The sequence below is a fragment of the Thunnus maccoyii genome, chromosome 1 (assembly GCF_910596095.1).
Source record: "Thunnus maccoyii chromosome 1, fThuMac1.1, whole genome shotgun sequence".
NCBI classification, from domain to species: Eukaryota; Metazoa; Chordata; class Actinopteri; order Scombriformes; family Scombridae; genus Thunnus; species Thunnus maccoyii.
Genome location: NC_056533.1, coordinates 30629583 through 30644078, shown reverse-complemented (window position 1 = coordinate 30644078; position 14496 = coordinate 30629583). Strand labels below are relative to the sequence as shown.

Below are 14496 nucleotides of genomic sequence, written 5' to 3'. Positions count from 1 at the left end.
TTAAAGGTTAAAGTTCACAATATTTGAAGTCTGTTTTAAAACAATAGTCAGGGGCCCATATGAACAATGAAACACGTTTTGCTTGCTATAATCGTTCCTCCTGTTCATACTGACTATTAGAGGATCCCCTCCAAATATGCTTTCCATCTAAGTAATGAGGGACAAAATCCACACTTCTTGTTTTGAGCAAAAATGTATTTAAAAGTTCATCTCACAATAATATGATGCTTCAGCCATCTGAGTAGGTCAAATAAAAGGACAATGTTTAAAATAAATTGAGAGTGTTTCCCTGTTGAGCTGCAATGGAAGGATAGTAACTTAAAAGGCTGTAACTTTGAAAAATATTGACTTGATTTGACTAATTTGGATGCCTGAAGCTTCATATTAGCTTCAAATAAACTTTTGAATACATTTTTGCAAGCAAGAAAGGCTGTGAATTTTGTCCCCCATTGCTTACATTGAAAGTGCATTATGAAGGGATCTTCTAATGGTCAGCATGAACAAGAGGAATGATTACAGCGAGCAGAACCTGCTTCAGCGTTCATTTGAGCACCTGACGATTGTTTTAGGGCAGCCTTGAAAAATTGTGAATCTATAGTTTAACAAAATATCGGGGCACATATATCTAATAGACCATACTGTATAATACATATCTGAATAATTTTCACTACTAATGTGCCAATTTGGGCCAACTGCTTATTTCTATAATATTCCCACAGGTACTAATGTATTATTATGGTATGGTTAATGTTAGGCAATTAGAACCACTTAGTTAATGTGTAAATGCTTATTATACTATGATACTATGAACATAGGCCAGCACTGCTGAAAGCAAATGTTTATACGATCATCCCTGATCTAATATAAATGAATTTTATTCATTTGGCACAGCACCAACCATAGTCAATTAATGTAAATCATTAAAAACTTAGAATAATTGTATATGATTGTTTACTGGGTTTAATGCCTTAAACGAAGGCACCTTCACAGTGATTGTTCAAGAGGGGGATGTGTTACTTAATCACTTTTACCATCAAGATTAAAACAGACTTGTGTTCCTTGCTCTAACCTCTGGCCCAAACTATCCGTGTTGCAATGCTCAGTGGGGTCTTTAGGGGTGATAACTAATGTTATATAAGCTGTCAGATCCATAAAATGAAACAGAAGGAATCTTTTGGTCATAGACCCCCATAGGATTGTATTCAGATTTCCTCAAAGAGCCGCGATCAGTACTGGACATTCTTTTCACATGATGTAGTCTCTATGAGGAGTCGGTCCTGCACTTGGCTTCTCGGTGGGTTTCCTGTGTGGGGTCATTGTGGTCTTATAAATGTCACTAAAAGGTTTTAGACGACTTGATGTGAAAGAGAATCTAAAAAAAGTCTGGAGTGTTTACTTCTGGAGTGATGGAGGGATAAAGGCCTTAAAGGGAGCTATAATTCAAATGTATTTCAGAGATAAGAGCTCTTTGTGTTCTCAAATGGGATTAAAGCTGTTTTATTTATCACTGACAATTTCCGTAGTTTCAGTCATAAAAGACCTTTAGGGTTTCATCCTATATCTTGTGATGTGTGTCTGTTTATCACGTGAAATCTTTACATGAAATGGTTCAGCATTTCTACATCTTGACACTGTACTGGAGTCACAAGGTTAAATGTCCAATCGCCTCAGGATTTCACATATCTCAACTGATAACTTGACACAGACAGATTGCCCTCAGCTCAATGAGGCACTTTCAAATGGAAGAAATACAATACAATACACATGTATTAGAGTATGTTCAAATCAATTTAAAGTAAACGAGTTTCATTTAAATTACACAAATGAAGAGAAAAAGATAGATAGAAGATACTATCTGATGTTTTAAAAAGAACAAGTTGAAATCCTAAACTAGGGAAGAACGGTGATCCAATCATAATGGTTTGACACAGACATTGTTACTTACGTTTTTGTCTCTGACACATCAAGGTACTTATTACTGATGGTAGCAGTGAAATTAATGATGAAAAAAGTCATGCCTGAACACTGATCCAAACCACAGTTTTATTTCGAATCAGGTCAACTGTTTCAATAGCTTTGCACCTATATGTGATGTGTGTATAATTATGCTGCTTCCTCAGAAGTTAAATTATTTCCATGATTGTTTCACAACATATTTGATTACTTTGTCATAGTTATAGTAGTCATAGTAACATCCATAGTCAATAATGGACTATTATCGTGTTTTTGTGTGAATTGGTGGTTTAATTAATTTGAGTATTTATTTTACAAATTATTGAGTACTGTGCTATAGGAAGGCTATATAGTTATTAACAGTAAGTATACTGAAGCATCCCAACGTGAAACAGTCACCCCTGTATAGTCTTTTTATAGTCTTTCTTTTTTTAAGAGAATGTTAATGTAAGCTTTTAATCTGATGTACAGTAACAAATTCACATTCAATGCCAAGTTGTACATTAAACAAATCACATTCCTGGAAAAGCTTCAATAAATACAGTACTGTAAGTCAACAAGGAATTCAAACAACTGAGCGGTCCAAGTGAAAATCACAGGGAAAGTAGTGGGCACAGGAGCAACTTGCAGTTCAGTGGTTCCCCAAAGCAAAGACACTTGACACTGCTTTATAGCAAAAGCAGACCACAGCCAACCTCCTGTGTGGACTTCTAGGTGAAAGTCAAACAATCAAAGTAAGACAAATCTCCAGCTTTTGGATTTCTAGGTCAGGTTCAAGATCCCCTGAGATTTTAAACTGCTCCAAATTCCCAAGACAGCAGTTTGGTAACATTTAGTTGGAAAGGAGTGTACTCAGAGCCTCCCTTAAAGATATGTAAGATTACTATGACATAATATGATGAAATGATTTCAGTGGAAGTCAAAGGTGTCCTGAGGATATATTTTTTATGCTTCTAGCCTTTAATTATTTTTAATTTTGTCATTTTTAGTTCTCCTATCTATTGTGTTTGTAGTTGTTGACCTTGGAGACAAGCTACTGCATACAATTGCAGGGATACAAAAGTTGTATTGATTAAAAATGTAATCTGGGCCAAGCTCCATCTGTTGAGGAAGACTGTGTGATACAACTGAAAGCTCCAAGACAGAAGTGGACTTTGTGGTGAGTTTGTTTTTTCAACTGCTGTTTCCAAGGTCAAAATTGAATTTTCATGTGGCCTGCCACCTTTATTTGGGAATTTCTTTTAGCACAGCTGTACATGTGATGTATGGTATATTCAGGGCACATACAAAGAAAATTTAGTACCAGTTATGATTTGACATTTCACAGCACCAACTGAGGACAAGGGGAAATGTTGTTCAAACAGTCCATCACTGTACATCAAAGAGTGACTCATATGGAAGTAAGCTTCAATGTTATTGCTCCTCAAGCCAACTTTAAAGTCTCACAGACTCTGGAAGTCATTTTCACCACAGTGGCTCCAACCATACTCATATTTTCATAGCTATTAATATCATGATTATTACTTTAGTTATTGCTGTGCTTTGGCAAAAGGAGACACTGCAGCATAAGTTCAGGTCAGGATACAGCTACCTTGATGAAAAGGGACCATTGTTGCCTTTGACTTGGACGCCTGCCTCGGGACCTCCTGAATTTCACCAGAAGCTGTTCAAACAATCATGTTCCAGAGCTCATTAGGGTCGAATGCTAGTCCCGGTGCATCCTCACTGCAAAAATGGTAATGACACTGAAAGAAATAACTTGACCCAAAATGAATTCGTGGACATTTTCCACCATGGCTACCAGGGAATACAGGATTTTGGGGTTTGAGGAAGAGCCATCTCCAAGCCCAGGCTGTCATTAATGTGATAATGTTTTTCATATTTGGAAGCAGGAGATGTATACCCTGTGAAACCACATCCCTCGTCCCAAACATGAGTGTGCTACTCCGATGTCACGCTTGCTCATCACATTCCATTTGTCTGCATTAGCTGGATATGTGTTCTTTTGTTAATGCTGCCTCATAAATCGAAGGAAGTGAAATGGTCACATAATCATTTTCTGAAGACATTCACTTAGCGTGTCTAATTCACTTGACTTATTGACCAGACAGTGACAGGGCAAATAGATGACTTATGAGAAATGTGCAAGTTTATGCAAGTTGCTTTAACTTACTTTCCCACAAAGCATGTTGGCTTTTTTCAGCTTGTACATTGAGCTTTCTGTTTAAGATATATTTTAGCCACCCTGGCAGCATGGCTGTAGGAAAAGCAATGCTGGTCTGTCGGTTAGTCGGACAGTCCACCACTTTTGCCCAAACTGAAATATCTCAACAACTATTGGGTGGATTGCCATGAAATTTGGTACAGACATTCATGGTCCCCAAAGGATGAAACCTATTTCCTCTAGTATCAGTATGACGTTGACATTTTTGTTTTTTACTGAAATATCTCAATAATTAATGGATGGATTACCATGAAATTTGGTGCAGACATTCATGTCCCCCTCAGAGTGAGTTGAATTAAATTTTGTTGATCCCTGAACCTTCCATCGAACAACATTATGAGGTAAAATTTCAACTTGTCCAATATTTTGTTTTTTGATAAATACGTATACCTTCAAAACTAATGACATTCTCAGCCTCAGCCTCAGCTTTACTTTGTATTTAATGCTAATTAGCAAATGTTAGTATGACATCCATGCTTAGTCTCACAGAGCTGCTAGCATCTTGTTTTTCTGTAATTCTTTTTTCATTGTTCTTCAGTCCTATAAGAGGCATCTCCTTTCACTTAGATGCTTGATTTAAAGTCAATAACATAGACATTACAATCATATGATTGTGAATGTTGTGTCTAAACTAAAATTCAATAGATCGAATTATGTTTTCCTACCTAGCTCAGGAGGTGTATAAACACTTCTCTTTGCAGCTTTGCAAATTAGCTAAATAAAGGGAACCCTATTTAAGGCCAGTGGTGAAAGACTTCACAGACTCCCTGCAGTTCTCGGTGGTGTGCAACTCGTAACTGAGCTGAGGAGTAAAGGTCAGGTCTCCACTGAGGAGACCTGGTGCAACTATAGAAAAATAAACAGTGGAAATAGAAAGTGGGAGGCTTCTGAGGTGCATGGCTAAAGTATGCTGGTCCTTGTATCCCGTCAGTTTTAAAGACCCAAGCTCTTTGCCAGTTGGCGGTGATGTGGCCTCTCCTCAACTCCCCATTGAGGGTCTACTCTGGCAGAGTGTTTAGAGCACCAGAATGCTGAGGAGACACGTGAGGAAATGACACATTCTTGACATGCTGACCTTTCCTCAACTTGGTAGCTCCATCAGCAGACAGAAAGTGTCAACCGATCAAGCAAAGATATCTCAATTTCTTGATGCCTCTGAAGTCAAGACTGATGATAGAATTTATTTACTGCTCACAAAATATGGTATTTTATATCACAGGCTTACTGGCTTTATATGATGTGAAAAAGTCAGATAAGTTTTCTTTTCCACATACCGTTTCAATATTTTGGATACATGAAAGCACCTGTAAATGACTAGAATCAATAAGCACTAGTTCCTTAACTTGGCCTTCAAAGCAAGCCTTTTGAATACAGCTGCATGCCTGTCTTATTTCAGGTTCAGGCCATAAAAAGCTTTTTTTACAGCGTCACTTTCCAGCTGTTATCCTGTTCCTATCCAAATACAGAGCTGAGGGTTTCGAGAAATCAGACAAGTCTGGAAAAGTTGACAGCGCTGTAGTTTGGCACAGATGCTCACGGGCCACGTCAGTAATTGTTACAATTTAAATTCTCTAGAAAGCTCAGTTGAGGTGAAACCACTTGAGGGGAAAGTGGAGGTTAGAAAGCTAAAAGGCATAAATGGCCAGGGACAACTTATAATGTCCATTGCAATTTATTGCACAAGTGTATCAATAAAAAACTGCTTAATTTATAAAATCTAAGTATAAAGTCACATTAAACAATTCTCTTCAGATAAACACAAACTTGCACAATCAGCAGAAATACATTTGGTAAGCACATGTCCTGCTGTCCTGAGACACTTCAGAGATGCATTTCATGCTCTTGAAACAAAAAACTGCAGATTCTGTCCTAATCTGCAGAAATCACTGCCTCATCAGCACATTTATTTTGGGGGAAAAAAGTACAAGTCTCTCACAAACCTCTAACTCAACAAACATGAAAATCACAGATGTGCGGAACTGAAAAGATCTGGGGCCTCATTTATAAAACAGTGCGTAGGTTTCATGTGTATTGCACGTGCACACATAAGCTGAAAATGTTGTGTGCCAAAAAATAATCAGATTGATAAAACTGTGCGCACACATGAATGCATGCATTTTTCCTTTTATAAATCACAATCAACTTGAAAATGTATGCACATGGAGGAACCTCATATCCCACCCCTACATTCCTACAGTTAAACATAAATGGTCAATGCAAAAGCCCTCATGAATATTGATGTTGTGATTGAGTAACATGTACATTTTCCAATAATACCGCTAAGGTGTAGAGATATCACATTTTAGAGGCCCCTACTCACACTTCCTCACACGCTTTTCAGTCACTGGCTGGACTAGATGAAGGGAGTTGGGTTTGCGTGTGGCTGGGAGCATCAGGAGAACTGAAAACACCTATAGATCAGAGGACACCGAGAAAATGGCCTGAACATTGGTAGATGAACTGCCGTTGTGTCTGACTTCCCCATATTATCCGGTTTTTCGGTTTTCTTTTGGTTTTTACCTACTCTGAAGAAGAGATATTAATAAAACTTGAACTCTGAGCCAGATTGGCAAGGCAAAGACTGGAGGACGCTGATTGATTGACAGCCTTTAATAGTGCAAACAGACCATGATGAAGACACAGTAGTGTTGAAATGTTGGCCTGTTTGCATTATTAATGACTGCAAATAAATCAGTGTGTTCCAGTCTTTTCTCATCTGAAATTTGCTGTCTCTGACCTGAGAAGCACTTGATTCAGCTGCATATTGCCTGAAGATGCGTGGACAACCCCTTTCTAAACTTTCTGCACCAGTGCATTCTGCATAATGAATACTTTTAACTTTGATACTTAAGTGTATTTTGCTGATAATACTTGCGTGTGTCTACTTTAATAAAACTATAAACTAAGTATTTTGACATTATCGTATTATTACTTTTACTTACACAAAAGATCTGAATACTCCTTCTACCACTGTCTGGTACAAAGTGAATGCTCACAAACTTCAGCCAAACTACCCCTGACTGACTGTAATAAGAGATAGATAAACTATCACTAGCTGTGATCTGTTTAGAGTCTCAGTATTGACAGTGGAGAAATTCAGATAAAGCCAAGATGAAACCAATTAAGACTCATTTGAAAATGACATTATTTTTAATTTTTTAAATGATTCTTTCACATTCAATAATAACGTGTCTTCACTTGTCCCTCAAATCCTGCAACATTCCTTACTCCAGCTGAGAACTGTCAGACTAATACACACGCTGTCACAGACGTACACACAAATATACAGACGGTCTTGCTTGACTATGTGCAAGCAGCTGTGTTCACAAACCCACACCTACGCACACTGTTGCACTAACTAAACAGTCACTTTTAGACTAAAATCCACAGGATGACTAAGTCGTCTGCAGAGCAGACAGACAAGTCATAACTAAAGTGTGAAATGTGTTGGAGACACAACACTGTGGGTCACAGTAACTATAATTAGCAAATATATATTGTAGTCACAATAATAAGATAATGTAATATTTTTTAAATATATGTCAAGTATGGGAGACATTTGAAGAACTGTTTTCTTTTCCTGGATCAATTACTGTAGAAGACTTTCTACCATATTAGTATGCTCTCACATTACAACTCATTTATTGCTTATGAATAAAGACTTTTATACAAGATGTAAGAACACGCAATAAATATGCCAAAATCCCAATCCCTACAGCTTCATTTGGCTCTATGCAGAGTGTGTGCTGCACTGTTCTTCCTCTGTAAATGTTTTCACCTCGTTCTCAGACATTTACCTCAGTCACGGCAGTGTCTCTGGTGGGCTTTATTCCACACATGTCAGCCTCATCAGACCTCTTCGGTTCTGGCAGACATGGAAGTTGGACTTTACATTGTAATCGACAGTGTCACTGACATGTGTGTCCTGTGACAAAGGAATTTTTGAGCTGGCAGCTCCTTCTAGTGTGTCACTTCACTTTCCAAGTGTGTCACTGTACCCTCCTGTACACCAAGAACTTAGTTCCTAATGTTAAAGAGAGTAAGCATATGGATGATTTTAAATTTTTTTCTTATTGTTACCAAATCCCATGAAAAGACCAAAAACCAACAATGTGTTAGTCTGTCTCTTAATACTTCCTGATTTCTCAACTCTATGTGTGGCTCCCAGCCCCAAGCCTAGTCAAGATCTTTAAAAATAGGCCACAAATATATATTTGATCGTTTTTAAATGGCCTAATTATTAACTAAAACTGCTGGGCATTGAAGTTTTTGCCAAATGCTACTCGATCACAGTAGATTGCACTTTTATTGGGGACTATTAGTGTTTATTTATGACAGCTGTTCAGTATTTGTGGGATTGACTCAAAACAAATTATGCTACCCATGTTCATTGTAATGAGGTCATCCAGTGCAACATGGTGGCTCATTGATGTGTTTTTAATAGTTTTTGAATGGAGGTCTAAAGCACAGAGGAATAAGCCATATCAGACTTTGGATACAAAGGCGAGACTTGTTAGTAGGATCAGTTTGCTGTTGGTTCTCGTCTCTTCAGGGGATTTGGCGACAATGAAAAAGTAAAAAAAACACCTGACTTATCTTTTAACCATCATAAGCCTAACCCTTACTGCAAACTGAACTTATGCCTGATTCTAAAGTTAATCCTAAAATAGCCCTTTGAAGAGTAACGACTAGCTAAAATGTCCTGACAAAAATAAAAAAACAACATTCATTCACACATTTATGCAAATAACTCTTAATGAGCTTCATGCTTCTCTGACTTTGAGGTTACTAACAGACATTGTGATCTGAGAATTTATCATTCAGCAGAATAGAGTGATTTCATTGCAAACAAATATTCTAAAGCTCTTTTTATATGAATACAATACTCCCTGTGTTTTCACACACATATATACAGCAGCATAGGCCTCATATCCCAAGGTGCCTGAGCTTGATGGAGGATGGATAACTTGCCAAGAGAGACAGTAAAAACAATCAGCATGGGACAGTAAACCCAGTATGGCATTTACTCCATAAACACTGCTGCCATTGTATTACCAGCGCAGCACTGAGTGTAAGAATTAGTATTATACCAGTGGATGGTTATTTGAAAGCTGGAGTGCAGGACTTTTGTCTCCCCCCTCCGGCAGTGAGAGTAATTACAAAAACACTGTCGACATGCTCCTCCGTAGCCTACTCCGTTGTGGCCGTAAAACGGTGGATAAATTGTTTTGAGCATGACATCCCCTGCAAACTGACTCGTTTCATTATCAGAATTTGATCCCTTCGGTCCGATAACATTTGGACAGTCTAGAAGAGTCGCACGATTAAATTATCTTATCCCCAGGGCTAACTGGAGGTTAGCCGCTAGGCCAGCGGAAGTCTCTAGTGCGTGTGCTCTGCCCATAGAACATGTAAAAAAAGGCAAATTTGCCTAATTTAAAATAAGATGTTGCACATGATATATACAATAATTATGAAATGTCTGTCTCATTGGCTAAATAAACACACCATTTTCCCACCGTTTTTCTCTCAGTTCTTTTTGGAGCCTTATGGAGTAGGTCATCTGTTCTAAAAGATGTAGGTGTTTAACAATATTGACAAAGTTTTGAAGCCAGTATTTTGTAATGGCCTTTTTACTTGCTGCCAGCAAGACTTGAAGTCTTTCAGCTTGAAATGATGAGTTAAATTAATGTACTGCTGAGACTTTACTAAATTCCTTAAATTAAGTTTTTAACAAAACTGCAAAACACAAACTGTGCAAATTACTTTTGTTTTTATTAAAGATCTGTCGGGCAACTTATTAAAGTGAAACTTTCTGCCTAAAACTTTATCATTGTCCTTATTCATCTTGGCAGGTTCAGTGGCACCTGGCAGCACACGTCATATCATCAGCAGCCACAGGAAATAAATAAAATGCAGCTGCATTAATTTTTTTTAACATGTTAAATATTTCAGGGGGTTAATTTTGACAGCACTAGTTTCTAAGGAAACATGATCAGCATATTTGCAGACTTCCCAGCATGTATTGACTCTCCAGAGACCTTTCTTTTTTGTAGTTTGAAGAGAACATATATGATGGAAACTTACTTAAGATAAGTCATTGTTATTTCTTTTGATAATAATGCAAAGAGTGCAAACCATAATGAACCACATTCAGTCCCTACACCTGTACACTTATAACTCAAAAATGACTTTTAGAGCAGCCTCACATGCTGTCGATGCAGTGACTGTGGTACAAAGTGACAAATAAATAAATGACTCTTTAAACTCAGAAAATGAAAACGTAAGGCAAATCTCGCAGTGACATTTACCAACGTGACTGACTGTTGCTGATTCAACTTAAGTTTTCCGAGTCCCTTAAGTTTATTGAACTTCTTATCTCTAGTTAAGCATTTAAACAAACAACCAATACTATCATTTCTCTGTTGAAGCCAGTTTGGAAGCCGTTGGTGTCAGAAGTGAAAAATAGACATATAATAAATATACTGTGTATGACACACACACACACACACACACACACACACACACACACACACACACACACACATCGCACTATGGTCACTTTTGGGGACATTACATAGACTTACATTCATTTCCTGGAGACTTACCTTAATCTTAACCGTCACCACTACTTGCCTAACCCTAACTTTAACTACTGACCCAAAAATCAGCTTTTTCCCAATTGGGGACAGGGCTTTTGCAGGGCTTTTGTCCCCGATTGGACAAGCTGTCCTCAATTAACTGGTCCTAAATTTGAAATTTGTCACCAAAAGTAGCCTATGATAGGCCACATATATATATATATATATACACACACACACACCTACATACACACAGGCCCAGCTGAACGTCGGCATTGTGCCAGCATAGTGCTTGCCAACAGACATTTTAGGGATGCCAGAAACTAGTTTTGGCCACCACACGGTGCCAGTTGGCCTAATAATAATGTGCATCGGGAGTCAGTTTGTGCTATGAGGTAATATGATGAATGTGATATCCAGCTCAGGACTACAGTTTGTTTTGCAAGCACAAATTAATGGGAGGAAACTTTACACACCACAGGAGACGTACCGTAGATCACTATCTTTCTGGGGGAAAAAATGTAGACATCCCATAGTCTCATTGCCAAGTCAGACAGTCTGTCAGAACTGCAGCATGTCAGCACTGTGTTTTACAGTTGTAATGTACTTGACCTCTTAATCTCAGCCATAGATCACCTGGCTAAATCCTGGCTGTTTTACACAAACTAGAAGTGTACATTACAATATGACATACTGATATTTTATTTTATAAATACAGATGATAAAAGTGCAATAGAGCAATGCAACTGCAATAGAAGTTGTCACTGTGGTGTAAGTAACCATAATAATGTCAATACAAGAGTTTTTATTCCTGTTGCTGAAAAACTAAAACATACATTAGATCCAAATAAAACTTTGCTTCTGCATAATTTCACTGGAGCTCCTGCACAGAGAATTCAATTTGAGGTTGTGGTGATTGTTTGACAAGAAATAATAATAATTCACTTTTATGGCCTATTATGAGGTATGAGATTTATGACCGTAAGTGATCTTCAAAATGATTCATTTAGCATTATGTATGTAATTAATCAGAATTAGTTAAGCTGTTTTGACATAAGCATGCTGTAAGCAGGTTCGAAACATCAAAGTCATGTAATATTTTGCATGGAAGTGATATATATTTCATATAAGCCCCTTACCATTTTTCTCCCCCAGCAGCCACATGTTGCTGAACAGTGTATCCAAACTGGGCTTGTTTCGGACCTTTGATGATCCTGTGTCTTTTTGTGTCAATATTGAAGCAGTCATGGAATCCTAGAAAAAGAAAAGACAATTCTCATCAGTGTTGGCTAAAGAAGATCTTCATATTTCTACCATCATTTTGACCAAGTTCAGAAAAACATGCATAGTTCTACAATATTAGCCAAATAGATATGAAAATTCTGGCTTTTAGTAACTCATTTTGGCATCTGAAAGGAACATCTTTATTGATTTTCATTGTTTGACTAGACAGTAACATCTGGCTTTAAGTGCAACAAACAGCAGCAAAGTCATCCTTACTCATCCTTAAAAATAATCTCTCGTCTGTCTCGTGTCTGTTTGACTCTCCGCTCCACTCTAAACACAGATGGGATAGATTTATAAATTGTATATGCACAGCAGCTGAGCTGTCTGTCACATTTGACTGGCATCGGTCCTGCAAACATTTCTTACAGATCCAAAGCTGGGAACTGGTTAAACAGCATAGTATAAACATGACCACACATTTAGCCAATGCTTCATTCCAATAAGAACACAGTGGCGACAAAAAACTGCATCTAATATTTTACAATTGCAATTATAAGAATGGTAAACGGACTCATCAAGGAGTTCTGTTTTGTTGTTGCAGTAATGTGAAGTCTAACCTGACATAATGTCAGATGAGAAGAAACAAAAGCTGCTGTGTGACCTGTGATCAAAGCAAATGTGTTTTCCTGATTGTGTGCTTAACTCTCTCTCCTATCCTTTGACAGCTTACCAGGTGGTAGCAATAGTAGGGAATGACTGTTTTTAATTAACATACCAATCAGAGGAGGTATTTTTCAGATTTTAAATTGTCACCAGGGTACCCATCGCAGCTTATTAATGCTGACAGCATCATTTGGCTTTTAAATTTCCATCAGAAGAGGAGTACACTGTGTGAGGACATGGAGGTGTTGAGATTTTCCCTTTGGCAGAGGAGAAGGGGAAAAAACGTAATCGTCTACCACTCAGACTTCCTCTCGATCCATCTCTCTCCACTCATCTGTCTTCTACTTAATCTGCTGCTGATCTTTGTTTCACCAGTTGCCAGACCTTTCATAAGTGTTTCTGTTCATCTATGCTGCTACTGTAAGGACAAAGATCATATCGACCTTTACACTAGAACTCTGACTGGGGACTAAAAATACATGAAGAAAAGATAGTATAAAAGATAGACACAGTGTTTAGTTTTAAAGGAGTTTTGAAGCAGATTGTTCCTTAAAAACTGTGTTTTCTCACAGTTTCTGTCACACAGCTGAGCTGAGAGCACAAAGACTTCTGGTTTTAACCACCACAAACTCCCCCCTCTTACATCTCTGCGGCTCTTGTCCACACACTGTGAGGCTTATTCAATCCCTCGCCCTCACGCTAAACATCCCCTCTCACAGCTCTCTCCCCATCTGTGAGGCTCTAGGGTCACGTCAAGTCAAGTGAGCCTTTTTTCCCTGCTAGGGGAAATTCAGTTGAATGTAAACAACAAGGTGAAGGTATGGACAACATGTAAAATTCAAATTAAGCCATAACAGATGACAGCTGAGGTCAAAGCCATAAGAACTTAGCTCTACAGAAGTGAATCATATGATATTTCATTGGTTTAGTTATGGTTCTTTAACTGACTGTATGTACATAATCAAGAAAATTATGTGATCGTGCTGGTCAGAATTAAAATGTAAAATCTATAAAATACAAAATAGTCAGAGTCTTGTCATATACAGTATACCTTTAGTATTATTAACTGTTGTGCACAGAAAACATTTCAAGTAACTTGCTGCTTTGTTCCAGTAATGTATTTAATTGTGAGTATAGTATCTCTTTTCACTTTTATCCCAATAATACTCAACTGCATTGCCAAGATAAATGAAAAAGCCACAGTTGCCCACATTACATAACTGTCTGGTAATATCAAGGACTGTATGTCCCGAAATCTCCCAGACGTCACAGCACCATTCCTTCATTATGAATTGAGTCTTTTAAACACACCTCACAGAAATTGCTTACTTACTGTTCTTGGCTTTCCACAAAAAACAATAACTATCAAGGTTTGCCACTGTCAGCCAGATGGAGACAGCTGTCAGCTGATTGAATGAAAACAACTCCAAAATCAACATGATGGCACAGGAACAGTGTTCACTGACTGGGGAGTTTGTATAAACAGTAAATCTGAGTTTTGTTAGATGAAGTTTTGCAACATCTTACTAACCTTTTGGCTGGACCGCAGTGACCAGCCCCATAAGTGGAATTGTCCTTGACTGACTGAGTGATGAAGTTACACCATTGGTCAGATGGCTGAGTGTTGGAGTTTCCCCATTGATTGTTGTGCTTTCAAAATGATTTATCACAAACAGTTTATATTACATCATCAAGGAGCGTTAACAGTCATGTCCACAGGCACTCAGCCTCTCAGCAGGACTGCGTGCATCCCCAAACGCAGATCTCTCTCTGCAAGACTGAGAATGAGTGCAGCCCTGAAATGTTTAAAAACACACATCTACCGACTGAAGCATCTCACACGGAGGC

At 38.0% G+C, this 14496-nt stretch overlaps 1 protein-coding gene across 2 annotated transcripts in view; it reads right to left on the bottom strand.

The window, feature by feature from the left end:
• The window catches only part of itga11a (integrin, alpha 11a), a 71973-nt gene that overhangs the window by 34862 nt on the left and 22615 nt on the right, over nt 1-14496 (bottom strand). For both annotated transcript variants that reach the window (XM_042422024.1, XM_042421947.1), the window contains one exon: nt 11898-12012. In XM_042422024.1, the coding sequence (XP_042277958.1) occupies nt 11898-12012 (115 nt within the window). The remainder of the gene's footprint in view (nt 1-11897; nt 12013-14496) is intronic.